Source organism: Rosa chinensis, chromosome 4 (assembly GCF_002994745.2).
Source record: "Rosa chinensis cultivar Old Blush chromosome 4, RchiOBHm-V2, whole genome shotgun sequence".
Lineage (NCBI taxonomy): Eukaryota > Viridiplantae > Streptophyta > Magnoliopsida > Rosales > Rosaceae > Rosa > Rosa chinensis.
Window position 1 is genome coordinate 60,861,276 of NC_037091.1, and position 26,080 is coordinate 60,887,355.

At 37.6% G+C, this 26,080-nt stretch overlaps 4 protein-coding genes and 1 non-coding gene across 10 annotated transcripts; 2 read left to right on the forward strand and 3 right to left on the reverse strand.

Annotated features, from left to right (window-relative positions):
* Window positions 1-487: 487 nt before the first annotated feature.
* LOC112199700 (UDP-galactose/UDP-glucose transporter 2) lies at window positions 488-1,546 on the reverse strand. The gene has a single exon (XM_024340676.1). It carries the CDS (start codon window positions 1,544-1,546, stop codon window positions 488-490), a length of 1,059 nt encoding a protein of 352 aa, XP_024196444.1.
* Window positions 1,547-2,168: 622 nt separating this feature from the next.
* Window positions 2,169-4,011, reverse strand: LOC112195812 (protein CRABS CLAW). The gene is made up of 7 exons (XM_024336011.2): window positions 3,855-4,011; window positions 3,381-3,545; window positions 3,087-3,186; window positions 2,888-2,936; window positions 2,719-2,794; window positions 2,516-2,581; window positions 2,169-2,429 (listed from the first exon to the last, which is right to left on the reverse strand). Exons 1-7 carry the CDS (start codon window positions 3,945-3,947, stop codon window positions 2,424-2,426), a joined length of 555 nt encoding a protein of 184 aa, XP_024191779.1. The 5' UTR covers window positions 3,948-4,011; the 3' UTR covers window positions 2,169-2,423.
* Window positions 4,012-14,942: 10,931 nt separating this feature from the next.
* Window positions 14,943-17,208, reverse strand: LOC112199701. The gene is made up of 2 exons (XM_024340677.2): window positions 16,332-17,208; window positions 14,943-15,994 (listed from the first exon to the last, which is right to left on the reverse strand). The coding sequence occupies exons 1-2, from the start codon at window positions 17,206-17,208 to the stop codon at window positions 14,943-14,945; spliced, it is 1,929 nt and encodes a 642-aa protein (XP_024196445.2).
* A 1,294-nt stretch (window positions 17,209-18,502) lies between these two features.
* On the forward strand, window positions 18,503-18,574 carry TRNAD-GUC. Its single transcript has one exon. It is a non-coding gene; the product is annotated as a tRNA-Asp (tRNA).
* LOC112196523 lies at window positions 18,526-25,884 on the forward strand. 6 transcript variants are annotated; one of them, XM_040517542.1, is made up of 15 exons: window positions 18,526-18,962; window positions 19,334-19,441; window positions 19,537-19,671; window positions 19,770-20,330; window positions 20,558-20,705; window positions 20,836-20,898; window positions 20,996-21,337; window positions 21,462-22,010; window positions 22,400-23,142; window positions 23,227-23,312; window positions 23,396-23,614; window positions 23,977-24,105; window positions 24,506-24,844; window positions 25,265-25,380; window positions 25,534-25,884. In XM_040517542.1, exons 1-15 carry the CDS (start codon window positions 18,849-18,851, stop codon window positions 25,644-25,646), a joined length of 3,765 nt encoding a protein of 1,254 aa, XP_040373476.1. In that variant the 5' UTR covers window positions 18,526-18,848; the 3' UTR covers window positions 25,647-25,884. The 6 variants fall into 6 exon arrangements, with proteins under 6 accessions (XP_040373476.1, XP_024192657.1, XP_024192656.1 ...); XM_024336889.2 differs by having other exon boundaries at window positions 21,023-21,337; window positions 22,289-23,142; XM_024336888.2 differs by having other exon boundaries at window positions 20,573-20,705; window positions 22,289-23,142.
* Window positions 25,885-26,080: the final 196 nt, after the last annotated feature.

Consider the following 26,080-nt stretch of genomic DNA (forward strand, 5'->3'; position numbering starts at 1 on the left):
CAAATCATGCCAACTCATGTGAAGACCAAAATTGCATTGAAATACGATATCGGCAAATAATCTCCCCACTTATCATGCCAGATTGAAGATAGTCTAGAACAAGCAAGTCCAGATTTGAGATTTTGAGGCTCGAAGCAAATCATAAACATCGAACCCCTAACCATCACAAAGAGTAAACAACATGCTGCTAGCCAATTGCGCATCGATGGGAATAAATGGGAGACCAACAATGTTTATTCAACAAAACCTTGATACTCATTATGCTACAACCACATCTTAAAAAAACGGAAAAGAATATGACGAGCCATTTACAAAAATGTATTCAAATTATGATCCGAGCAAATCAGAGACAAAATACAAAAATCTATTTGTCACACACACCTATGCTGAATTTCTTGCCTACTTCCCCTCATTTTGAGGAAAAAAACAAAAAAACAAAAAGCAAAAAGTAAAACAAGTGAACAACAAGAAGCCCTCGTGTTATTATTCACACCAAGGCCTTGTTCACTTCATTGTCCTCATCAACTTCTAATCTTGTTTCATTTGCTCTTGGGCTTATCATCAATACGGCGTCTTTGATAGACTTTGCATGCTTGTTAACCTGGTTTTCTGGCACCATCTTCAGTATGATTCCCGCGGCTATGAGCATTAGCCCTGTACCATGCTGTTCCGTCAATGGCTTTGTAAATATCATGTACGACAGCAACAATGTCACCGCCTTCCTGGCCGTTGTTATCATAGCAGTAGTGGCGGCTCCAAAAAGCACAATGAGGGATAGCACAGATACTTGTCCAACATATGTGGCCATGGCTTCAAACGCTAAGACCCCATACACATAAGGATGCTCGGCGCAAGAATTCCAGGCCTTAGAGAGTTCTCCGGTAAGAATCATTGGAGGAAGTAGCATCGGCAAGCCAACTACTGTTGAGCAGAACAACATCTCTGTCTGGGTGGTGTCAGGGTTGATTGTAAAGATTGCTTCTTGCACATTCCCCATGAAGGCATCCATAACTAGCGCGCCCGATATCATCACCACACCCAATATGCTGAAATTGGGAGATGTATTTGCATCTGCTAATGTGAAAATGATGAGACCAATAACTAGGAGGATTGCGGATATGTACTCATGAATTGGGTATTTCCTTCTCAGACCAGGAATAAATGCCCCCATAACCATCACAGGCAGAACCTTTGTGGATTTGAACATAATTTGGGCAGGGTAATTGAGCCAAGCCAAGGATCCCTTGGTCAATCCATGAGAACCCATAAGAACAGCGGAGAGCTTCACATATGTTCTCCATGGGTTCACCATTTTCTTGGTGGTGAAACCTTGGAGGTATATGAACGCTAGGTACACAAATCCTTGTACAAAGGTGAAGTACCATCCATAGCTGAATTGGAGACGATTGTACACGTACTCCTCGCAAATGCCATTAACAAGATAACCAAAGAAAAACCCAGAAGAACAAATGAGGAATTGTTGCCAAACCGGCCTATCAGAGAGTGATATACCAAAGAGGAACCTAGCTTGATCCTCATTCTTCATCTTCACGAATTGATCAAAACCCAACAAAAGGCCAGCACTGTTAAAACCCGAAGACTGGGTTTTACTGCTGCAATGCCGTAATGTACAACTAAAACCCCAATGTTTAATAAAAATGGTCGGTTTGTTGGAGGAGAAAAATAGCAGAGGCAGATTATATGTAAAAATTACTAAATTTTCGAAGCCTTTTTTAGACCACCAATAGGCAGCGAGAGTTTCATGGGTTTGACCAAAAAAGAGAAGTAGAAGAAGAAGCTCTCTTTTATGTTTCTCTCTGGCTCTTTTCTATTAGGGGGAGGTGGAAACTGGCAATGAGGGTCTTAATATGACGTATTTAGGGATTTAACTTGATTGTGAGCTTTTTTCCCTTGAAGAGAAAATTTAATTTATGCTTAACAAGTAATCCTCTTCCTTAAATAATCATGGTATTTATAGCAAAAATAAAATGTTCTCTGAGCCTTAGATGTCACGGAGTATAGTCGTTAGACTATATATAGAGTAAAACGGAAAAGAAAAAGAAAAATAGTGATTATAATATAACACAGTAAAATGAAGGAATTAATTCATAACCATCTTATAGAAATGGAAACTTAGTCATTAATTAATACCACACATTCATGAAACTCTTAAATCTTAATGCCATGTTCATAATGACTAGGAAACAAACTACAACGACGGAGTTAAAGTTCTAACTTGAAACAAACAAGACCAACATAAAACGACTCAGTTACAAATATATATATAAATGCATCATAGCTAGATCTTGATAATAAGCTGAACCAGTAGCACTGCTACATCGATCCTTCTCCAGTTCTACGTCCTGTCGTCCTCCATGTCATAAATGCCAGTTTTAGTAGCCTAGCACAATACGACGCCGTACTCATTCCTGCAAAATCTGGGACCTTGTTAATTACCATCAATATCTCTGAACTTTGAACGAGTAATAAAACTTGAACAGAGTCAAATTCTTACGTTGAGTTTGTTACTGCTGCCAGAATCTGATGCAGCAGTTGCTGACGGAGTAGGGTACCTTGCCCACTGTAATATCGACAGCTATCTAGTTAGGTTGACGTAAAAAGTACATATGAAATCCAACCAGGTCTACCAGAAAAGTCTATGCAACCGTACGTGAACACTGAACCCTAATTAACTGCAAAGGATTAAAGCAACCTTACATTTTTGGCAGCAGCACTAAAAGCTTCACGGTGTGGAATCTCTGGGTTCGCTGCTTTAATCCGCTGGATCTCCTCTCTATATACAAGTACAACACAAATTAAGGTGCTTATAATGATGTGACAATTATGAACGATGTGAAAACCAAATATAAAAATTGGATCCCCTCACTTCATGAAGCGATTGTAAGCAGATGGAAGCCTGTGTTTCTTCTCAGGTGCTGCAAGTTAAACAAATGAACACGTACTCATATTATAAATCCAAATAAACACAAAAAAATAAAAACAAAATCATATTTCATGTAAAAAATCAAGTAATCAACTAGCTTAATACTTGTTAAAATGTGGTGATAGGCTGGCTAGCTACATACGTTTACAAACAAAGGGTGCTTTGGGGGATGATGGACTCTCCAGAGATGTCGGTGACGATGATGACGATGAATGTCCCCTCCTTGAATCAGTGGAAAAGCTCTGCGAGAATTTTCACATGAATATTCAAAACAGTACGTGGACAAATTAACCTTCATCAATTAGTTATCAGCTAGTATTATATAAATTGATAATATATATTATAGCTAGCTAGGGTTTTCTTTCTTAGATCTGCAGGACATATAGGTGTCTTGTATTCAGGTAAAAATACAAATAAGATTATAACTACTAATAACCTGATGAAGAGTCAAGGTGGTAGGGTAATCATTGATCTGGCACTGATGAGGTGCTGGTTGGAGCTGGATTGGATTGTTAGGTCTGGTGGTGAGAAAGGAGAGGTTACTGCAATGACCACATTTCACTGTCACTGTGTCCATCATCCGCTTGCATGGAAGCCCAACCTAGTATGGTTACATAACATGAACATAAACATTAACAAACCAACACAACACAGCGAGCAGATCGATCTGTTCGATTTAAAACAAATGACATTTCTTATAAGCAGACCCATTAATTAGTACTTTTTGTAATAAGCAGACCCATGTAAGGGTATGACTCTGACAAAGTTGCTTGTTGGAGAGAGAGAGAGGGAGAGAGAAAAATGATTGTGGTTTCATCAATCTATGAGACAATAGAGGGACAAAGCTAAAGTTGGAAAATATATGCATATGCTTCTAAATATATATAGGCAAACTTGATTGAGTACACACCGCAAGAACGGTGTTGCAGAAGTTGCACCGAACGTAGCAAAGATGCTCAGATGGTTGAACCAAGTCCATGGTGACTTTGTCTTCCAGGTTCATCGTGAAAGAATGCTAAACCCACTTGAAGATAAGAAGAAGAGGTGGTTTAGGCTCTCCTGGCTAAAGCTATGTAAGTTTGGGGGGTGTGATGAATGAGAGAAGTGGTCGAGGGGATTATTATTATAGTATCTAGCTAGGTCATGTTGGAGAAGGTTGAAGTAGTAAAGCTAAAGCTAAGCGTCAAACAGAAAATCTAAAGTTACTATGTCTTTAGTCATCATCAATCGTACAACTCATTCTGCAGAGCTCACTTGCATAAACTTTTGACTAAGATCGACTATCTCACCATTTTCTCGTGAATATATTCTATCATATTGCCATGCCCTGTTCTTTTTAACCTTGGCATGTGTGTTAATTAGGGATGAGGTCTTCTGATAGAGATTTTGGTCTCCCGGTTGTCTTATTTGCTGGATACATACATTGATACATATACTTTCCAAGTTCACCCAATTAGTAATCAAATCCGATTTGCCTTTTTCTTTTTGTTTTTCCTTAATTGATCATTCTAAAGGTCTATTAGTTGATTCTTAGCCGGACAAAATGGACACTTGAATGAATGAAAAGATACCCCTCTCCTTAGCCTAATATAGATTCTTCGTTATCATACTTCTTCCGAACATTTGGAGTAATTTTAATTACATTAAAAGTTTCATATCAATTATTAAAAAAAAAAATGTTTCATACCAAAGATCTTCGCATCATCCATTCATTTTTCTCTTTCATCGTTTAGTGTTCAAAACTTCAAATTCTAGGCCACAAGTTTTGGGTAGAGAGCTAAGTTAATTTTCACCCCTCATTTTTTAATTTTCTCTAACGATGAGCTAATATCGTCTAATCTTATATTTAAAAATAAATAAAATAAAATAAAATATAAAATAAAAATTAAACTAAGAAGACGCTAAAATGGGAAATATAATATGCTAAGCCATTTCATTTGTCAAAAAGTTAGTTAAAAGCTGGTAAGTAACGTTATTGTACTTATGCGATAAAAATAAAAATAAAAAAGGTTTCGCGTATGAAGTTGATGACTATGGATGGATATGTATGATTGTATCATAACATCACAATTCACCAACCTTTAATTTACGTTCATTGTAAATTGGTTTCGCGTTAAGAACCTCAAGTCTCCTCCAAAGGCAAATAAGTCCTATTCTACTTTACTTTATCATATATATTTCAATTACCTAGCTATGATTCAAAATATGTTATACATGCACCAAATTATGATATCATTTCCACAGAAATATAGTTATCATCGGATATATGGTATGTCCCATCAAAATTTACAATAAGTACTAGAGAAACAATTCTGAAAAATACTATTTAGCCAATCGGTGTGATATATCCTATTACCTATAGGCTTCCTAGAGGACTCCAGGACAATTCACAAAAATAAAGCTTGTTGGGAGATCGAGCTTGGATTTATATCTATCCATGTGCATATGTACGTGCGTTTGAAGCTTTGCATATATTCTTGGTGGTTGTAAAAATTTTATCCCAACCAACTCGTAAATATCACTAGCTAGTTGTACATGGCATAAATACATATATGCAAAGTTGTTTGAGCAATTTGAGCAGGCCATCATGACGATCAGCTTTGTGTTAAATGTATTTCTTTTTTTTCGCTGAAAGATCGAGGATAGGAGCTTTGTTTTAAATATCAAAATACCATGAACGAGATTGGAGTTTGGAGCCAACTAGAAATGAACCAGCTAGCCTAGAATCGAAGGAACTGAATGAGTTGAATGAAGTAAAAAGTTGAGGTTGAACGAGTGAGATAGAGTGAATGAACTGAATGAGAAATTTTGAAAAGATAGTAGTATAGCCTAGCTAGTGCATGGCAGTGAAGATGGAAGAGAAATATGGGTCCTGTCCTCCATTCCTTCTTTTGTGGGTGCAATGCCAAACATGGAAACCCGAAAGTGACCCGTCTTTAAATACAGGTCACTTCCTCTCAATGGCCAAGCCAGGACATGGGTTGTGCTCAATTAATTTTGGCGCCCTTTTTCAAGTTGATGGGACGATTCCATCAGTTTCCCAAACAAGAAATAAAGCCATTTTCACCACTTGAATCTGCACCTCTCATTGTTCGTATAAAACCATTTTCCCTAGGTGCCCTAAGTCCTCAGTCCGATCGATTATGTGCAGACTAGTATATGTAGGCGTTAATGGCTTTCTGTGTGGATTGGATTGTATTGGACGCTTTTGGTTTAGCTGCATATGCATGCGCACCAGATTCCCATGTCTTCTTTGAACCTTACCATACTTACCAGACCTGACCAGAACATACCAGAACAGATCGACCGGACCAGACGAGCTAACCAACTATTCACACCTTGGATCCAGCTTGTGGTTCAGTTCCTTAACATTTTCGGAAATAATCATTGGATCCATAGTCATCTCCGTTTTGCATCTGAATCGGGAAAATCAGATTAGATGGATACACGATCGATCATACCTATCTCTTTATAGGCTTCTACTACGTACTATAACCTAGATTTTATCATTTTAGGCACTAGGTGGTTAGCTACTTGGCTTTTGAAACGTCATGGTAAATAACGTTAGCTTCAATTATTGTATTTCCCAGCGTTAACTCTATATTTTGATTTTGCAATGTTAATTATAAGGGTAAACCCTAATCCAGCTTTAAAAGTCAGAGTCCAAGCTTAACGTACATATCCTATATATTTGATACCATATCTAATAATTCTCTTTCCTCGCTTTGCTTCTTTGTTGAATATATATATAAGTCGAGTCAAGTTTGCATCAGTGATGTACGTAATACCTCTCTTAAGAGTCTATGACATAATTATGATAATTAAGATTTTGAGTCTGTATCATCCATGTCAATATATGACTTTCAAGATTCTGCCCCTCCTTTTCATCATGGAATAATTAAGAGCAACATACATGTCCTCCTGCTTCACTTCCTGAAAGTTGTTCATAAATTTGGCGCAAAATTAATATCGCCATAATAATCTCTTTATTGAGAACATCATTTTATAAATAATGTTACGACTTGTCACAAAAACTATATATATATATATAATTTTTTTTTTAATCGAAGGAGGTCAGCCATTTATTGAAATTGAAAGACTACAGCGATAAGATGCCCAAAAACATCAAAAAAGAAATAAAACAGTACTAAAGGAAAGTTACAAATGAAATAGAAAAATTTAAAAGAGAGTTTCTATTGGGACCTCCAAATCTGCTCACTTGACCTCACTTTATTATGAATTATTAAATGACATATATAACCTACTATAAAATGACAATAATTATATCAAAAAAATATTATATTTATTTTATGTAGACTTTCTAATTCAATAATATTAGATTGTATTTCTTATTATTTTCCTTATCTATTTTGATTTCCAATTTCACTACATACTTATTAAAGCATTCATATATATTTAATAAGAATTAAAAATATGATTAAAATCATGTGACATAAAAATGTATGATATATATATGTTGAACGCATATTGGAGAGGGAAAACAAAATAAATTCTCTTATGATTTATGATCTAAATCTAAGTCAATCCATTATATTTGTAAAAAATAAAAATAATAAATAAATAAAAACTAGCAGTTAAAAAGAGATATATATATATATATATATAAATAATTAATCATGTGGTACAAAAAATACAAAAAAAAATAAACATTAAAAAACAAATGAAATTTTTTTTTTTATAGAATAAAAACAAATGATTTCTTCATATATTTTTTTTGCACAACTAAAATAGAAAATAAAAATAAAAATAAAAAAACAGAAAAGTTCATGGCATTTTCTTATTGATTAGACATTAATTTTTGAAACTCAAGTTTGATTAAGAAATGTATATTTAGTTAACATTGATAGAGTGATTAAATCATTGAAATGACTAAATTTTTTATTTTAAAGATAATAATTTGCTTGCAAATTATATGAGTGAGGTTATTTGAGGAAGTTTAATGAGGTTTAGTGAGTAAATTTAGTTTTTGAAAATTTGATAAGAGGTGTAAAAAGCATAGAGGTCAAGTGAGTAAATTTGGAGGTTCCAATAGAAAAACTCAATTTAAAAATGCAAGAGTAGTAACGTCGAGATGCAACGCTGATTTTACACTATGGATTGCAGCCGTGTAATGAATTGAGTAGTCGGTGGTTTGACTACCCATGCAACTCCAACGCCCTAATTGACAAAAGCCAACTTGGCGCCGAAATGAGAGCACTCTCCCACCTAAAGATCGAAGCCGGCCAAGGGTGTCAGAACATGGCTATGTTGGCAGACGATCTTTCACTAACAGATACCAAAGAATTGGGTCCTGGATCCAATACCAATAAAGCACAGGAGCCCCAATCCATTCTTGCAAACAAACAGCCCACAAAAGATAATGGGTCGCAGTCCAAGCCCAACGTCCACCCGGATCCCAGATCCGAATCCATTTGCAAAAACCACCCGGATCCTAAATTCGGATGCAAAACTGTGGAGGCCCAAAGCCTCTTGTCCACCCATGGCTGCTCCGACTCATGTCCAAAACCTCTTGAGCCCAGTACCCACTAGGTCGTCTCCCAGTACCCACCGCATCTGGGCAATCCACCTTACCGCCGGCGGCACACCATGTATCCGCCATGCCGCCAATCAAAGGGTCGTCGTTTGCCTCACCACGCAAATCTCGAAGATCGTCGACTGCCCAAACAAGGCCGCCTACACCACCACGCACCTATCCAAAGGCCGGACGGGACAACAACAACCGCATACAATCCGGCCAAAGGAAAGTTCCCTGTCGTAACATCCGATTAACCACCGCTTCAACAGCATTGCCGGAAAGAGGCAACCGACTGAGGTCACCTTGACTTCTATCCGAACCCCACCATTCCCAGTAATTACCGCCACCCTGCAATGCCATCTCAATAGAACGTTGTCCCATCGACCCTGCCCCAGCAGCGCCCAAACTCCCCACAGGAGAACCACTGCCACCAAAGACAACAAAGATGAAAACGAAGAGCCGAAGTCTGAAAATTCTACATGAATGGAGTAGGTATAGGTCACGGCGAACGAGAGAGGGCCGCCGTTCCACAAACCCTAACAAAGCGCTCTGCTAGGTCATTTTGTCTCTCTCTCTTGATACCCTGCCATGATGTACAAAAACTATATATATTCTTAGATTTACTACATATACGATGCTTAAACACATAGTTGACCTGACAAAAATAAATTATGTCTTCATAGCATCTTTAATAATTCATTTTAGATGTAAGATTATTATTTATGCAAAACCCGGCCACTTTCTCTATCACACAATTATTCTTTATTTCTTGTCTACGGACTACGGCTATATACTATACGCATATGTACAAGAAGACTGGCTGACTGGGCAGTGGTTTTCAACTTGCAATGAAAAGAGAATATAAGCATGATGGAAATCGGAAGAAAATAGAAAAAATAGAAAATTACATAGTAGCACCTGACCAAAGATATAAACACAGAAAACCCACCTTCAATTTGTTTTATACAAATAAGGACACAAGCTCAGGCCCAAATCCAAATGAAGCCGGCCTGGCTTCGAATTTTGATAGAAAATGACTTAAATGCCCAATTTTCATAACAATTTACGCTTATGCCACTGTGCATAATACTCAACGACCGAAACCCAAAATCCCAAAACTCAAAATGCCCAAACCCAAATCAGAAACCCTAAAATCTCCAGCGACGGATCCAAAACGCACTGCAAGATCTCCGAAGCAGTAGCACTCAGCTTGAATCTGGCTCCAATGGAGGTTGGTAAGGTAAGCTCTTACTCCAATTTTTCTGCCTTCGTTTATGTTTCTTCGTTTATGTAGCAGTAGAATCGATTGAAACCTCCAAAGTTGAGCAAATCGAAAGTAGCAGTAGAATCGATTGAAATCTCCAAAGCTGTGCAAATCGAAAGTAGCAGTAGAATTGAAACCTCCAAAGTTTGATTTACTCAGCTTGAAACCTCAACACTTATATAATCGATTTCGAGGATTTGTATAGTAACTACTGTGTCTCTGTGTTGTTTGATTGAGCTTCTTGTTTGCTTGCTACTGTTTCTTTGTGTTGTTTGATTGAGCTTCATGTTTGCTACTGTGTCTCTGTGCTGGTTGTGTTTCGGTGTTGAGAGTTGGATATGATGGCTGGTTTTGGTGGAGATTGAGATCTTGTGGTATTCATAGACTCACATTTCGAGCGGATTTAGTGTTTTGTAGTTAGTGTGTGTATAGTCCAGTGATTCACAATTCGATGCAGATTTCATACAATGTTGTTACTGTTTGTGTTCATTTCGGAGGTCCAATCAGTGCATAACTACTGTGGAATTGCATTTGAATGCCTGATTTTAAGATGGAAGTGTAGTTCATCAATTAGATATACTGCTACTGCTACTGTAGTTCAAAATATACTGCTACTGTGTTAATGTTATATACTGCTGCTGTGTTAATGTTATATACTACTACTGTTAATGTTATATACTGCCCACTCTGTTAATGTTATATACTGCTACTGTGTTAATGTTATATACTACTGCTGTGTTAATGTTATATACTGCTACTGTTAATGTTATATACTGCCCACTGTGTTAATGTTATATACTACTACTGTGTTAATGTTATATACTGCTACTTTGTGTAGGTGAGAAGAAAAACTTTGGCATGTAGGAAAAAGTTTCCAAGCACAAGAGCAAGATTAAAGAGACAAAAGCAGAAAGAGGTGGAACAAGACAGGGAAAAAGAGGAAAATGCAGAAAAGGAGGAAGAAGATGAAGAAGAACAAGGAGGGGGAGAAGAGGATAATGAAGAAGAAGAGGAGGAAGAAGAGAACGATGGAGCAAGGAACAGAGGCAAAGGCCAGAAACAATCATATTGCCAATACAGGTGCAATATGATTGCCTTCCACGACGTGCTTCATAAAGTGTATGAGCAGCTCAATCGTGAAGAAAAGATGGGATTGAAAGCCGAGTTGAAGAAGACGCCATTTTGGAACTTGATTAAAGCTTATGATAAGGGATTGATGACTAAGAACACAATTGCAAAATCAAATCGGGAGATGCATAGGTTAGTGCAATGCTACAAGCCGGCTGAGAAGAAATTTCAGTTTGGAAACAAGTTGGCAGAAATAAGTGTATCGGACATGCAATACATTTTGGGTTTGCCAAACCAAAAATCAGCTATCACGGTGCCAAACCCAATAGATGATCCTAAGAAGCCGACTGATCATCCTCTTGTTCGAAGGTTCTTTCCAAATGACCAAAGGATAAAAAAAGCAAGAATCATGAGCTGTATTGATGAGCAGTTAAGGGAAAAAGCTCCAGGGTGGATAGAGAACATGACAAAGTTGTTACTACTGCATTTGTTCATCACACTACTGTTTGCAAGCTCGGGGTCAACCTTAGGATGGAGCTTCGTGAAATGCATCATGGATATTGAGACAATGAAGAGATATAATTGGGCGCGAGCTGTTAGAGACTATTTGTTATTGTGTTTGGAAGCTGCTACAAAGGGAAAAGCAAGGCAAATTAATCAGTGGATGTGTAACATTAATCCCGGTAAGTCACTACTGCTATTGCTACTATTGATACTGTATAGTAAAATTATGTGTTACTTATATCTGTTTTGTTTTTGTTATAGTATTGGATATCCGAGAGGAGTACTATGCTTGTTGAAATTGAAGCAGAGAAGCAATGACTCCAGGGTGCGTCAAGTGGGGTCTCCCTCAATTCACAAAAGAATTGCAGAAAATGCAAGTTGATGAAATAGAGATGATGGATACGCTAATGTCTGCTCCTGTATGTGCTTCTGCTACTGTGCAATATGCTACTAACTTGAAAAATATTTTATTGCAGATTGATAATGCAGTGGCCGACAACAATAGAAGCAAACATGGCAAAGAAAACAACGACGATGACTTTGAGAACCCTCCATCAAAGCATGCTGCTACTGCACAGGCAAAGGGGCAGAAAAGACAAAGAGAAGAAAAGAAGGTCACAATAGCTGCCAAAAAACCAGCCAAAAAGCGGGTGGCAGAAAAGAGAGCAAAAAGTAAAGAAAATAAGTTCTCGAATGAGGATGCTACTGCACCAGCTGAAAAGGAAAAGCGTAGAAATGAAGAAGAGACAGATGATAATGAATCAGAAGGTTTCGAAGATGAACATGAAGACATGACATTAAGAGATTGGGTAAGTACAATGAAAAATTACATTTATAGTAGCTACATGTACATTTTTATTAAAATCATCTTTGTTTTGTTTTTTAGGTGGATATGAACGGCATGAATTTTGCGAAAAAGATGGACGAAAATAGAGGAGAGGAAGGGATGCAAACAAAAGGCACAAGTGGAGTAAATGTCAATGATATGGATTTGGATGCAACTGAGGAAGAAGAGGTAAATAAATTTAAGTTTCTCCGGTTTCTGCAGATTTCTTTTGGTCTACTTCACTTTCGATCTTTACCTTGTTTTGATATAGTTTGATTGGTAACAATGTGATATTGCATTATTTTCTAATTTTTTTGAGTTATCATTTTCTTTTGATTAAGGATGCTACGGATGGTATTGGAGGTGACTTTAGCTTTGACACTAGATTGTTGGGGGGGGGGGGGCAGGAAAATGAAACAAACCTTGTGGATTAGGATCGGGATGGAACTGAAGGAGGAGAACCAGATCAAATGGAAAGGAATGAAAAAGCTGCTACTGAGGCCGGCGCAAATATTACGGATCAATTACTAAAAAACATTGTAGAAGAGATTGTGAATGAAGCTGAAAGGAACGAAAAAGCTGCTACTGAGGCAGATGAATGTGCAAGGAACGAAAAAGCTGCTACTGAGGCAGGTGCAAATATTACGGATTAAATCCTCAAAACCATTGTAGAAGAGATTGTGAATGAAGAGTACAAGAGCAAGTATGATTTGCATTTATATGGTATGATTGTGAATGAAGAGATTTGTATTTATCTCTATTATTTTTGGATTAAGTTATTTTTTTTGCGTTATATGGTTTGCATTTATATTGATTCATGTTGTGTGGATTGCAATGCTAGTTGTTTTGATGTTGGGATATTGAAAGTTCATAATTGGGTGAGGTTGTATGCTACTATGTGCAGGAATGATCCAGCTTGGTTCAAGGAATGGGAAGACTTGTTGGAGAGTGAGTATGACGAATTTGGCTATCCAAGCACTGATGAAGAATAGATCAACACATTGGAGCATTGGCAAGATGTAGCAATGTTGAAACAAGATATGGCGGGAAGCGCTATCGAGAGCTGCAAGAGGAAGCAAGCTTATATAGAGAGGTTATGGGATGAAAAAGAAGAAGTGTCAAACAAATACAAAAAGTTGAAGACAAAGATGAAGAAGAATCAAGAAGAGATTAGAAAATGGAGAAACAATGCAGACAACTAATGATGATAGTGCAAAGGGTAGAAAAAGATGAAGACGCCAATGAAGATGCTGCTGCTGCCGCTGCCGCTGCCGCTTCTCCTCCTCATGCTGTTGCTGTTCCTGCTCATGCTATTGCTCCAACAAATGAACCAAGGACACGATCAATGATAAAGAGAATCAAAGAAAGAACCGATCGGAAAGAGAAGCAACTAGAAGGTTTTGAGGTGCAGAAACCATTGAAGAAACAGAGGAAGAAGAGCAATTAAAGGACTTCACAAACATATTAGTAGTCTATTTTGGTGCACCAATCGTATGGGATTCGGTGTTAAATCAGTCATCCAAATTAGTATATATTTTCATGTGCAGAAGATAGGGATATGTTTGTAGATTTGCTATTGCCTATCATTTTTTGATCTTTCAACAAGCAGGATGGGAAGGGGATCAAAATATTGAATTGCAAAGGTTCTTAAAAGTTGAAATTGACTCATCACCACTCAAGAGGTTATGAAGGGTCTGTGGGCAAAGATACAAGCAAAGGGGAAGAGATCAAACCAGTTTGAGCCACTAACAACAGAGAGGTTGCAGAGAGAGACAGTAGCAGCAGCAGCTATTAGAAGATCTGAGGCTGCTTCTGAGCTGGACAAGGACAACAACCAGGTAATTAAAATTTTGTTTAGCACAATTATGTCTCTGCAAATTCTGCATTTGTTTTAGTTAATTCATCTAAATCCCTGTGAGTTCCTCAAGACCCAAGTTTGGTTCTGTTGTGTTGTTCAAGTGCCTTTAGGTACTTTTTAGTAAAAGCATTATTAATCAGACAAGAGAAAATATTTAAATAAATAAAAAAAAGATTCTTTTATTTGTTAATCACCATAAAATCGGGGAAAGAGCTTCAGCTTCCTTCTGTAACGGCCCCCAAATCATTAAAAAGATAAATAGTATTTTATGAACATACATGCTTGAGTTGAGCTTTCCCCTCCAATAAAATAAAATGGAAAAAAAAAAAAAAAGTTTTCTAAGCCAAACCAAATTTTAATGTTAGGTTGGTGTGATATTTTCTTGGGGAATTGTAATGTTGGAAGGCATTTGATTGTGGTTTTCGGGTTTGGTGACCAAACATAAAATGAAAAAGATTGAATATACGGTAGAAGATTGAACATAAAACAAGGCAGCGTGCCGCTGCACCGCCAACAAGCCCTGCTACTACACTAAAACATTTTTCTACTACACCTGTTTAGGAGTGAACATAAACAAATCTGCTACTTCATTACTAGAAACCAAAAATATCAATCACTGAAATTAAACTTTTTTCTGTAATTTGCTACAACGAAACAATGTCATCTGCTACTGTTGAATAAGCTACTGCTTGAAAACGATCATCCATGACCATTTATCCCTATAATACTCAGTTCCTAATGACATAAAAACTTCTCAAAAACTCAAAAAATTAATCTGAGGCACTGCTACTATATAAAAATGCAGTGCGAACATATATGAATAAAAAAATTGCATGTGATGTTGTTGAATCATGCCATCTGCTACTGTTGAATCAATCTGAATCAATCTGCTACTGCTGAATCATGTCATGTGCTATTATTACTGTTGAATGTGCTACTGTCTCAGATCGCCACATTGCATGACCTGCGATTGTGGTGGCCAAGTTGATCACACCGTGTGCATTTCACTGGTCTGGACTCTTCCCTAAACGACTTGATCCTCCTTGTCCGTGGTCTTCCGGGAGGTTTTCGAGTCTTAGGAGGCTGCAAAGCTGAATCACCAAAACTACTAGGATTGGACTTATCAAGATCCGGGATTGGAAAAATAGGAAGATCATAAGCACTTCTATAGAATGAGGTCTTCCAGTAATCTTCAATGTAACGGTAAGGGATACGGTTCGCCTTCTGCATTACTTGAACTGCATGAGAACATAGGAAGCACCTAAACTGCCACCAAGCACAAGAACACTCCCTCTCAACCAAGTTTACCATGACGGTGCTATCCTCTGTACAAACTTCAAAAATTTCATTAGTAGACTGGCTAACTCTCCAATTTCTCCCTGTTTCTATCCTTTTCGACAACTTTTTCTCAAGCTTAGGACATAGCACACTCCTCCAAGTAGAAGATTGAGCCTTCCTTTCACAAAACATCTCCATAACTCTCACACGAATGCCTTCAAGCAACTGAGGCAGCGGCATGCATCTCTCATCCTTGACCATGTTGTTGAAGCTCTCTACCAAAGAATTACTCATTTCGCCATATCTTTTAGCAGGGAAGCAAGCAATAGCATAGTTTTCGGGTGGCAAGTTACCAAGAAAGGACTGACCCTGCCCACAACTTTGCTTCCTAAATTCTTCCACCTTTTCATTGAAGATATCTAAAGTCCTAGCATATGCAGATTGTGTAAACAATCTCACAATGTGTTCCTTAAAAGTAGAACCATAGGAACTTAGATACCTGCCATTCAAATTGTCCTTTAGATGCTTGATACAGTAGGAGTGCGGCGCATTTGGAAACACCTTTTTCACACCATCCAAAAGACCAGTTCCACGGTCTGTCATGAATACAATAGTCCGGTAGTCACTCGCCAAGATTATTGCCAAATGTTCAAGGAACCACCTCCAATTCTCTTTACTTTCAGCATCAACAATGGCAAAGGCAAATGGGAAAACATCTGGAACAAAAAAAAAAAAAACAAAAGCAAGAATAAATAAGACAAAAAAAGGATCAAATATAAGAACTGCTATTGCTTTAAAATGCTACTGATACTGTTACTGCTATTGGCATAAAGAAATTCAACTTGACAATAGGAAAGCATGCAAAACAAACTCACATCTGATCATCATGTGAAGATCACAAGAAAACACAATAAGGGCTGCTACTGCCAGGTTCTCAGAAATTACACTAAAAATTCACATTTAATCAAAATTTACATATGCTGCTACTACATGGACAAAACAAACAAACAAAAATCATAAAAGAAAACTCAACTTTAGAAGAAGTTTGCATACCTTTGTTCCCTGTTTTAGCACAAGCACCCAATAGCATCCCCTTATACTTGTTTTTAATAAAAGTCCCATCAAGGAACAGCATAGGTCGACAATATTTGAAACCGTTTATGCAAGCCCCATAAGATATAAACAATCGACGAAAACGATTATCAAGAGAGTCAAGGATGCAATATGAACCGGGGTTAGTTCTCTTTAATGTGTCAATATACCAAGGCAATAGAGAATACCCAAATGCTTCACTACCATGTAACATCTTATTAGCAGCCTCTTTTCCCCTATATGCCATGTGATAAGGAATATCAAACCCATAATCATGCTTGAAATACTTGACAATATCCTTGGGCTTAATTAAAGGATCGGATCTCACTTTATCAGCCATAATAGTGGAAATACCTTTGGATCCTAGCCTCTTATGATTTTGATGCCGGACAACACCAACACAAGAATGATTATTCACCAACTTTATTATATGGAAATAACCACTAGCCTTGTTTAAGGAAGCATAAACGTACCAGTCACACCCATCGGAATCTTTCTTGGCACAAGTAGTACTAACACGGCACTTGTCATTCTTAACATAGTTAAACTCAAACCCCTTCTCAACTGCGAACTTGCACAACTTATCCCGAAATTCGACGGCACCACCAATGAAAACTTGACCAATCTTATATATATTGTCATTCCAATCACTAGACATATACTTCCTTTTAGACTTGTTGCTCACAAAATTTCCAATTATCAAGTTGTTGTCATCCTCAAGGTTTGAATCATCACTACTAGCATGATCTTCATCAACAAGTTCAGGGATATTCACAATAGCATTATCCACAGTAGCATGTTTCACAGTAGCAGCAATTTCCTGTTTATCGACACACATCTTGGAACAAGCTCCAACTTCAAGAACATGTATATCTATAAAGGGAAAAGTTAGCAGTTGGAAGATATCCAACATGATCAAAATATCATTGTCACACTCTAAGTAGTAATTGGGGCAATCGTTAAGTGCATATCTAAAAACAAATTGACCATCCTTGAGGTTTCGAAACCATGAGGAAATTTTGGCACACAAATTTTCATACGTGGTGCTTGATGACAACGGTAAAAGAATAGTCTCTGTCCGATATGTAAATCTTCCAAATGTTGATTTTGACATACTATAAAACACATTTAGAAAACTATTATTAATGTTATATACTGCTATTGCACAACCTGAAAGCAGAACAATTAAAACAGCTACTATGATAATAGTAAAACTAAACATCACATCAAACACCTGCTACTGCTCTACAAGATATCAAACCTCACATACACAATAATCAACCACCTGCTACTGCTATTACACAAATTCAAACACCTGCTACTGCTCTACTACAATCATAACACAATTATAAACCATGAGACACAAAAATCACAATACTCCAATCATGCTGCTACTCAGACCTCAAAATTCAGGATTGAATATCATAGCCATGAACTATATTCCCATACCAATTATGCAAAAACACAGAAGGTAACAAAGCCAACACACAAATTCAAAATTGAAAAGTAAAAAGAAAAAAGAAGAATCAAATTCAACCTAAAACGAGTTCAATAATTCAAAACGAAACAAATTGAACCAAAACTAGAAGAAATTCACAAGAAATTGGATGAAACAGTAGATGATCAAAAACTTAGAAAGCATGAAATTGACACAGAAGCATGAATTTGAAGCATGAAGACATGAAGAATCATAAAACTAACCTGGAAATTCGATCGGTTTCAATAGGAGAAGAGAAATTCGATCCGTTTCGGGTTCTCTCACTGCGTTCAAATTAAAGAAGAAGAAGAAGGGGTCGCTGATGTGAGAGAGAGAGAGAGAGAGACGGTCTCTCCTTGACGTTAGCATAAAGGGAATAAAGAACTAAAAAAAATAAGTTAAGGGCAAATAGGTAATTTATCTTATAACAGGTGGCAAGTTGAGAGCAGATTGTCATTTTCTATAAGTTTTTGTCCTTGGATGTTTAATTTCATCTTTAAAGGATGTAGCTGTCAAACAATTTTCTGTCAATAAATTGTATGTAATTTGTTAAAGAAAAAACGGTTAAAAATTAAAATTGGGGCAGCCAATACAATAAACTGGATTGGATTGAACTGGATTAGAATTTGTCACAATGTACAAATTTAACAACAAAGTCGTTGTAGTATAGTGGTAAGTATTCCCGCCTGTCACGCGGGTGACCCGGGTTCGATCCCCGGCAACGGCGAATTTTCAATTCTCTTTTTTCGCTTACTCGCCTGTTACCCTAATTAACATCACCACCATCAAACCAAACCTTTTTGGACCGACCAACCAAATCGCAGAGTCACACACCACCAGGTAATCTCAACTCCAATCCTGGCCCACACAGATCCGTCTTCATTTTGGTTTCCCGCCACTCCCTTCCCTCCATCTCACTCCTCAACGTTACAAAAAAAAGTTAATTCGCCTCTCGCCGCTCAAAAAAATCTGACGCTGAAGCTCAGATTCTCAGACCGGAAATGGCGAACCCTAACGGCGCCGCCGTCAAAGAGAAACCAGACGATCTGGAAATCACCTCCATCGGTTCCCTCTACTCCGGCCCTTGGGACAAGAAGTACTGGAGCTCCTCTAGGGTTCGACTTCACTTTCCCTTTTCCCCTCTTCTTCATTTCATCAATTTGATTTCTCTACCTCTTCTCAGCTTATTATACCTTAAGCTTGATTTTCAATTTTGCTGTAATTAGCGGTCCGGATTGAATTGAAATCTTAGGTTAGTGAGAATTGAAAGGTTTAATTCAATCGAAATGAGTAATTAGCTTCGTAATTAGAGATATTACAAGTCGGCTAAGCTAGGGTTTGAGGTCGTCACGCTCAATGTGCCCAGATGATGAGGAATCAGATATTGAATTTCTTCTTCTTCTTCTTTTTTGTTGCAGTTTTGATGTGTTTGACAATTGATTAGTGGTGTAGTTGCAATTTGCTGAGTTGTAATATTTTTGTGTAGGGGAAGGATCGATATCCGTATCCGATTGGGTATGGAGCTGTTCGAGCTCATAATGGGAGTACACATAAAATGGAAATTCAAGAGGGTCCTAAAGGACCTTTATTTTCGGTCAGTTGCTGTTGATTTTGAGTATCAGTGATGTTTAGATTGTGGTTGCAACTTGTTGTTAAGGATGAAGTGAGAGATTCTTTATGTGTGTGCAGATTATTGCTGCCGATGGACAATCATGCTCCGGGCAAACCCCAGATATTGCTTGGGAGAAATTCCAGAAGAAATGCTTTCCCCGCACGAAGATTTGGCATGGGAAGAGATTTTCGTGCAAGATAGATGGTGTGGAGGTGGGTATTGAGTCGCTTTTGTAAGTGGTTTACTTCAGAGTTTCTTTTAATATGCGCAGTGGGATAATGTGCTTGCTTTCTTGTGGTTTTATACACAGTTTTTTGGGTTTAAAAATCCATTTGTCCAGAGGCTACTTCGGGAGCTGGCAGCAGATGTTAACGGAGCAGCAGAGCAAAGTTTGTTACCCTCGAGCTCCTCCAATGGAGCTTCTAGAACAGACATTGATAACCGCTCCCCAGAGGCATATTCAGACTTGGGAAGACCACAAATCACAGGGAAGAGAAGTAGGAAGCGTGAAAGTGGAAATGCAAAGTCATCCAGTCGGACAGGCATAAATAAGACTACAACTGAAGATCTGGTATCCATTTCTGAAGCTTTGAGTCCAATAAAAGGGAGTAAGAGACATTGTAATAATGGGAATCCCATGCCTTCTTTAAATGAAGAACACGATATACCAGCAGTGTTGCCACCATTAGTGCATTTAGTACCGGTTCATCAAGAAGAGAGTGAGATTTCAGCCAAAGATCATTTGCCATTGGATTCTGTTGGCTTCTTCAATCATCTCAGCAAGGATAATATCCCTGAAGATTCAAATGGTCCTGGAAAATGTAAAGCCACTCCAGCAGCCATCAACATGTCTGTGGATGAAAGAAAACCTGTGAGCACATCTTGCCTTTTGTTCCTCTAGTTTCTTGACTATTTTTATCCTAGATTCACACCTGTAAAAATATCCCATAGTACTTAAATGCTTATATTGATTTACTTCTTCAAACTTGGCTTCTATATGCTTGTTGAGAAAAGTTGCCCCTGTGGGAGCAGTTTTTCTTATTTCACGGTTCTGTATGCATTTCCTGTTGAACAAGAAACATTCTTAACTTCTCACAGGTTGATAGGTCTCAGGGTACCAAGATGGAAGACATTAGTTTTCCAATGGCAACAAATGACCAATATGTAGATGCTACAATTCCACAAGATTGCCAAGGTCTTACTGATGTTGAACTTTTTGCTCCTGATACCTTAGATTTTACACAAGGTAATCATTACTATCCACTTGTTTTCTATTGTGGTCAACTGTGATTGCCCTAGTTTGTGCCTTAAAGAATAGACAATTGATCACTGTCTTCCTCTTTGTTCATGTAATGATTTCCACTACTTAAATGCAGACAAAACAGCAGATTCGTCTTCAACTATCCAACTGTTTGCGCCTGATACCTTAGATTCAGAAGGTAATCACTACTATCCATTTGTTTTCTATTGCGGTCAACTGTGATTGCCCTAGCTTTTTCCTTGAAGAATTTGATCACTGTCTTCCTCTTTGTTCAGGTAATGATTGCCACTACTTAAATGCAGATAAAAATGCGGATTCTTCTTCAACTATCCAAGATAGAAGCACCATGGATGTGGTCATTGCTGATGGGCTGACTGAATCACATCCGGAAGAAGAAACGCCCACTGTTAAATCAAATGCAAGTTCCCAGAATATTGATTTTGATTCAGTTGGTCAGGAAATGGCAAAGTCCATGATGACATTTCTTCTTCCACAAGCCATTCCACTCCTCAATAAGGGCTCTAGGAAGAAAAAGGGTTCTGGTATCCCTTCAGAAGTTCTGCCTTTTACAGTGAAATCTCAGAAGGAAAGCAATGAAACCACTGCTCCATCCCCTGGTGCTTTATCAAACATTGAAACCTTATAAATCATACACTTAGCATTTCCATTTTGTGGAATCTGGTGTTATTTAATTTATCAACTTTGCAGTCAGAGTATTTACTGTCTTCTCTACACTTTCAGGTTTAATGCCTTCCAATAAAGATGCAAAGGGGAAAAAGATGCATACCCAATCTACTGATATTGGTCCAATTGCTCCAACAAAGTCTATTATTCCTGACAGTTTAGATGATGATCAAAATGGTGACCACGTATCCAATCACTTGATATCTTTGTCTGATAAGGCTGAACCTGATCAGCATAATTCTGATGGTGCATTCCCTATGAATAGTCATGGACATCTTGTTTCCAGCAATGAGCATAGTCATCATCTTGCTGCCAATGAGCATGGACATCTTCTTGCTGCCAATGAGTATAACAAATTGATAGATGATCAGCAAGAGACCAGAGGAAGCAAGGATGCATGTCCGTCTAAGGAAGTGGGCATGGCTTCAACTGGGAGGCTTCAGGAATGTGGTCAGTACATACTTGAGTCTCTTCCAGTTCGTGCAACTCCATATAGAAAAGTCTTTTCTGAAGAAATCACGGAGAAGTTCCATATCGATGAATGCCCAGTAGGTATTACTCTCAGTTCTAAGAATATGAATGAAACTGCAGTTGATCCTACCAAAGGTAATTTTCTGACAGAAACTGTTCCACTTTACTCGTTGCTTGGTTTTCAAATGCCAGCATACAATAACATGACTCCTTTGTCTTACTATAGTTTAGCCTCTTTTTTTTTTTTTGGTTCTTTTCTTCTTCTTCTTCTTCTTCTCTCCCTTCAATAGGATATAAAAATACTAGGGAGCTCAACTTCATAGTACTATTTTGTTTTTTTTTCTTTTCCCAGATTGTAATATGTTCTGCGTTTTATAAAATTCTAACCAAACCAATTATTCTGTTTTGGGTAGATACTGTTGATGATAACCAAAGAGGCATGTTAAATTCTTTAAATATATCAGAGAAGGAAACTGCTGCTAAGACATTGTCTACCAAAACTGAAAATCTGTCTTTTTCTCAAGTTCCCAAGTTGGTGTATACCAGGAAAAAGGTTCAGACTATATCTCATATGAAAGGCAATAACAGTGGTCCAGTCTCAAAAAGTATAATATGCAAGAACAATGTACCTGAGACATATCCTTCCACAGAAACTCTGCAGGTGGGTTCTTCTGATGACAATTCAAATATAAGGGATTCATTTTGTGCTGAAGCCAAGATTGTTGGACGCTCCAGTTTGAATGCAGAGAAACCTTCGATGAACTCTAAAGCTGTATTAAACAGCATAGGTCCAGCTGTATTACAAGATCAAGCATTATTAGTTGGTGAGAAAGATACTTCATACTTTCACGATTTGTTTGTCTCACATTTAGAAAACCAGGTTGACAAGAATGTGGTTGACCATGAAAACCTCCTACAGTTCAAAGACTCTGAAACATCTCATAAACAAGGGCCGAGTTTCAGTTGTGATCCCAATAGCATTCCATTTGGTTCAGATTTGAAGCCTCACAATATGGAACTTAATAATGGGCTAGTGGGAATTCTTGAGTTTGTGGGATGCTATACCCATCCTGTTCCGGTTTTGTCAGTGTTGTTGAGCACAAAGGGAAATCACATTTACATTTGTGTTTTATGTGGCCTACTGGTTGGTAAGGACATCAGCCTGTTCATCTACAAGGTAGACATTGAGGAACCGAAGGTTGGACACCCTTCTCTTGTTGGTCACACATCAGTAACTTTGCCGGATCTAACCGATTATTTTGGTGGAGTAAGTTCTTATATCTAATTGGGTTGGTAGGCTAGTCTGCTTTATGTTAACATTAGTTGATTATAGTTATAATTCTTTTGCTAGATGGCTTTGGGAAGATCCTGTCTACAATTGACCCCAGATGGACAGTGTCTTGTTTTACTTGACAGTATTAAAACTCCTTTCTGCAGGTTAATTTCCTTTACATATTTTAAAGTAATGACGTGAATTGGGAGTAAAGCTAATTGTAAGAGTTTCATTTAAATGTTCTCAGGCAAGGAAAAACCCATTGTCTGTGCACCACATGTGCGTCAAGCTACTCTGAGGAGAATGCTGTTAAGATTGTCCAAGTAAAACTTGGTTATGTTTCATTAGTGGCAAGATTGAAAGCAGTAGAGAGTCAAAGATGTATATTGGTTTGTGAACCTAGCAATCTTGTTTCTGTTGGAAAGACTGGGAGACTGCATTTGTGGGTCATGGATTCAACATGGAGGTGTGTCTTTGAAGCCTTGTTTCTCAACATTTCTGATACAAATGTAGGTGCCATCCATTAAAATTTTGATATTTGTATGGGAATACTGTTTCCCAAGCCCAAGTAAAGGTTGCTGCTGTAGATTCTGTAGCAATATGCTATTATTATAGATAGACCATTGATTAAGTATGCATTCTGTGTTGCTTCAGCTTTTATTTTTATCATTTTCTGGTACCTATCATTTTAAAATCTGATGGTACCTGATATGTTTAATTAATCTTTGTTCATTTTTGTCAACATTTGTTTGCTACTCTGAACTGTTTACTTGTCTATCTGTTCCTTTTGTTCAAGGCAGCTTAAGAATCTAAATTCCTTGTTTGCAGTGCACAAATGGAATATATGGTTATGCCATCTGAAGATTGCATCTCCCCTGGCATAGTGGAGTTGAAGAGAATTCCAAATTGTACTCATCTAATTGTCGGCCATAATGGTTACGGTGAATTCAGTTTATGGTATGTCTTTCTTAAACACATGTTGTCCTCTTTCGTCGAGTAAAATATCAGTAGTTCACTACTGTACGGAATTGTATAGGCTCAGTTGTTGGTCCTAGCTGTGTTACTGGTGCCGGATTGTTTTCTGAAGTTGAACATTAGTTCATCTGGCTCAACAAAAATGAACATTCAGTCATATAGCTTAGATCAAAATTTCATCACCGTTTTTCTGTGGTTTAATTCATCTCAGTTGAAGGTTGGTTTGCTTAATAATTTGGGAGTATATTAGGTTGGAACTTTTCTGTTCACCTAATTGATAGGGAAACTAGATTGTGAAAACTTATCAGAAAATGGAAATATTGGATGATAAATCTGTTTAACTATTCATAGTACTCACACCACTGGGCATTTTTTTTTTCAGGGATATTTTTAAACGCATCCTTGTGTCAAGGTTCTCGGTACCAAGTGCTTCAATTTGTCAATTTTTTCCTATCAGTTTGTTTGCTTGGCAAATGAATTTCCCTGTTTCTAGCCACTTTGATATGGAAGAACATGTCAATCAAATTATGGCTTCAACATCGAAGAAACAATTTTTGTCTGAAGGGGAAGATGTTGCTGTATGTCTTCTTGTTTCATCTTCTGATTTTGATGCTCAACAAGACTATGAATCAGGTGACTGCCACCCAAATCCAGTTGGACGGTGGAGGCTAGCTCTCATGGTGAAAAATACGGTGATCTTTGGAACTGCATTGGATTCAAGGTGCATTGACCTCTTACTTAAACTTTTCAGGGGCATTGTAGTTCATGACATTGGGATCATTGAATTCTAAATTGTGTTGTAGTAAACCCTTTTCTTTGGTAGCATAGCTGGAAATTAAGATGTTTAGTGCAAGCAAAAATGTTTTGCATGGATTTTCAGGAATGAAGTTGCTCCAGTTTTCAGTGGTAATTAGTTTAATGACTGAAAGATTATTGGTCCAAGTAAACAGGGAGTAGAGATTTCTGCCTATAGGAAAATGTGCAGGATCATGCATCCGGGTAAAGATAAACATCAAAGGCCCCGTGCATGTGTTTCTTGGATTATTTAGAATGTATTACTGATAATTTTTGTATTAAGCTGAGAGTGCACAACACAAATCATGTATTCAACTCTTATTTAATTTTTGAACTCGCTGTGCAGGGCTTCTGTCATCGGTGCTTCCGCTGGACTAGGGATCTGTGGTACTTGTGATGGACTTGTGTATATGTGGGAGCTATCTTCAGGAACTAAGCTTGGCACCATGCATCATTTTAAAGGTAATGCATTAATCGTTAACCATATAGAAAAGTAGATGCTAGAAACAGCTCTTCTTCAAATCATTCGACAGCAGATCTCCTGGGGACCATGAATTGATTTACTTATTTCTGTTCAATTCATGCTTTCTATATAATCTTTTCTTACTGTATCAGGTGGCGGTGTTTCATGTATTTCTACTGATGATTCAAGGTCAGGTGCCGTGGCCATAGCCGGGGACAATCAAGTGTTGGTTTATCTGCGCTCCAGAAAATATTCTGTAAACTGACATGCAAACAAGTTATTTTCTCTCTTGCCTGTGTTAGATATATATTAGATAATTTCCAGTGATTAGTAGTTAGTACACTGACATTTCTGCCTTGTTGCCACTCAGCGATCTTAGCTAACAAGATTTAGATTTCTGATCAGAACTGTGTATCTGCCAAAATTAGAATCTCAGATTGTAGACGCTAAACAAGGAAAGACTAATCTAACATTTTCTAGTGCTTTAAGCATCAATCTGATTCAATCATAATATCAAATATTATCCTTGTGGTTAGAACAGATTTCACAGATTAGCCAAAAAAGAACAAATTGAAGCATTCAACAGAGGTTCTGTGATCAACATTCTCATGATCTTCTTCAAACAGATACAATGGGATCTTACAAGTTTCATCATTGTGGTCAAACACAAGAATGTCATACAAACAAGAAGGAACATTT

Bases quoted from the DNA above. Each gene is read 5' to 3' on its own strand.
- LOC112195812 (XM_024336011.2), bottom strand. From the start codon at position 3,947: ATGAACCTGGAAGACAAAGTCACCATGGACTTGGTTCAACCATCTGAG. The intron at 2,795-2,887 runs GTGAGGGGATCC...ACTTGTATATAG, and splicing joins GCTTACAATCGCTTCATGAA to AGAGGAGATCCAGCGGATTA. The intron at 2,582-2,718 runs GTAAGGTTGCTT...TCGATATTACAG, and splicing joins TTAGTGCTGCTGCCAAAAAT to TGGGCAAGGTACCCTACTCC.
- LOC112199700 (XM_024340676.1), bottom strand. From the start codon at position 1,546: ATGAAGAATGAGGATCAAGCTAGGTTCCTCTTTGGTATATCACTCTCT.
- LOC112196523 (XM_024336887.2), top strand. From the start codon at position 18,849: ATGGCGAACCCTAACGGCGCCGCCGTCAAAGAGAAACCAGACGATCTG. The intron at 21,338-21,461 runs GTGCTTTATCAA...CTACACTTTCAG, and splicing joins AACCACTGCTCCATCCCCTG to GTTTAATGCCTTCCAATAAA. The intron at 25,381-25,533 runs GTAATGCATTAA...TTACTGTATCAG, and splicing joins CACCATGCATCATTTTAAAG to GTGGCGGTGTTTCATGTATT.
- LOC112199701 (XM_024340677.2), bottom strand. From the start codon at position 17,208: ATGTGTGTCGATAAACAGGAAATTGCTGCTACTGTGAAACATGCTACT. The intron at 15,995-16,331 runs GTATGCAAACTT...TTTTTGTTCCAG, and splicing joins TGCTAAAACAGGGAACAAAG to ATGTTTTCCCATTTGCCTTT.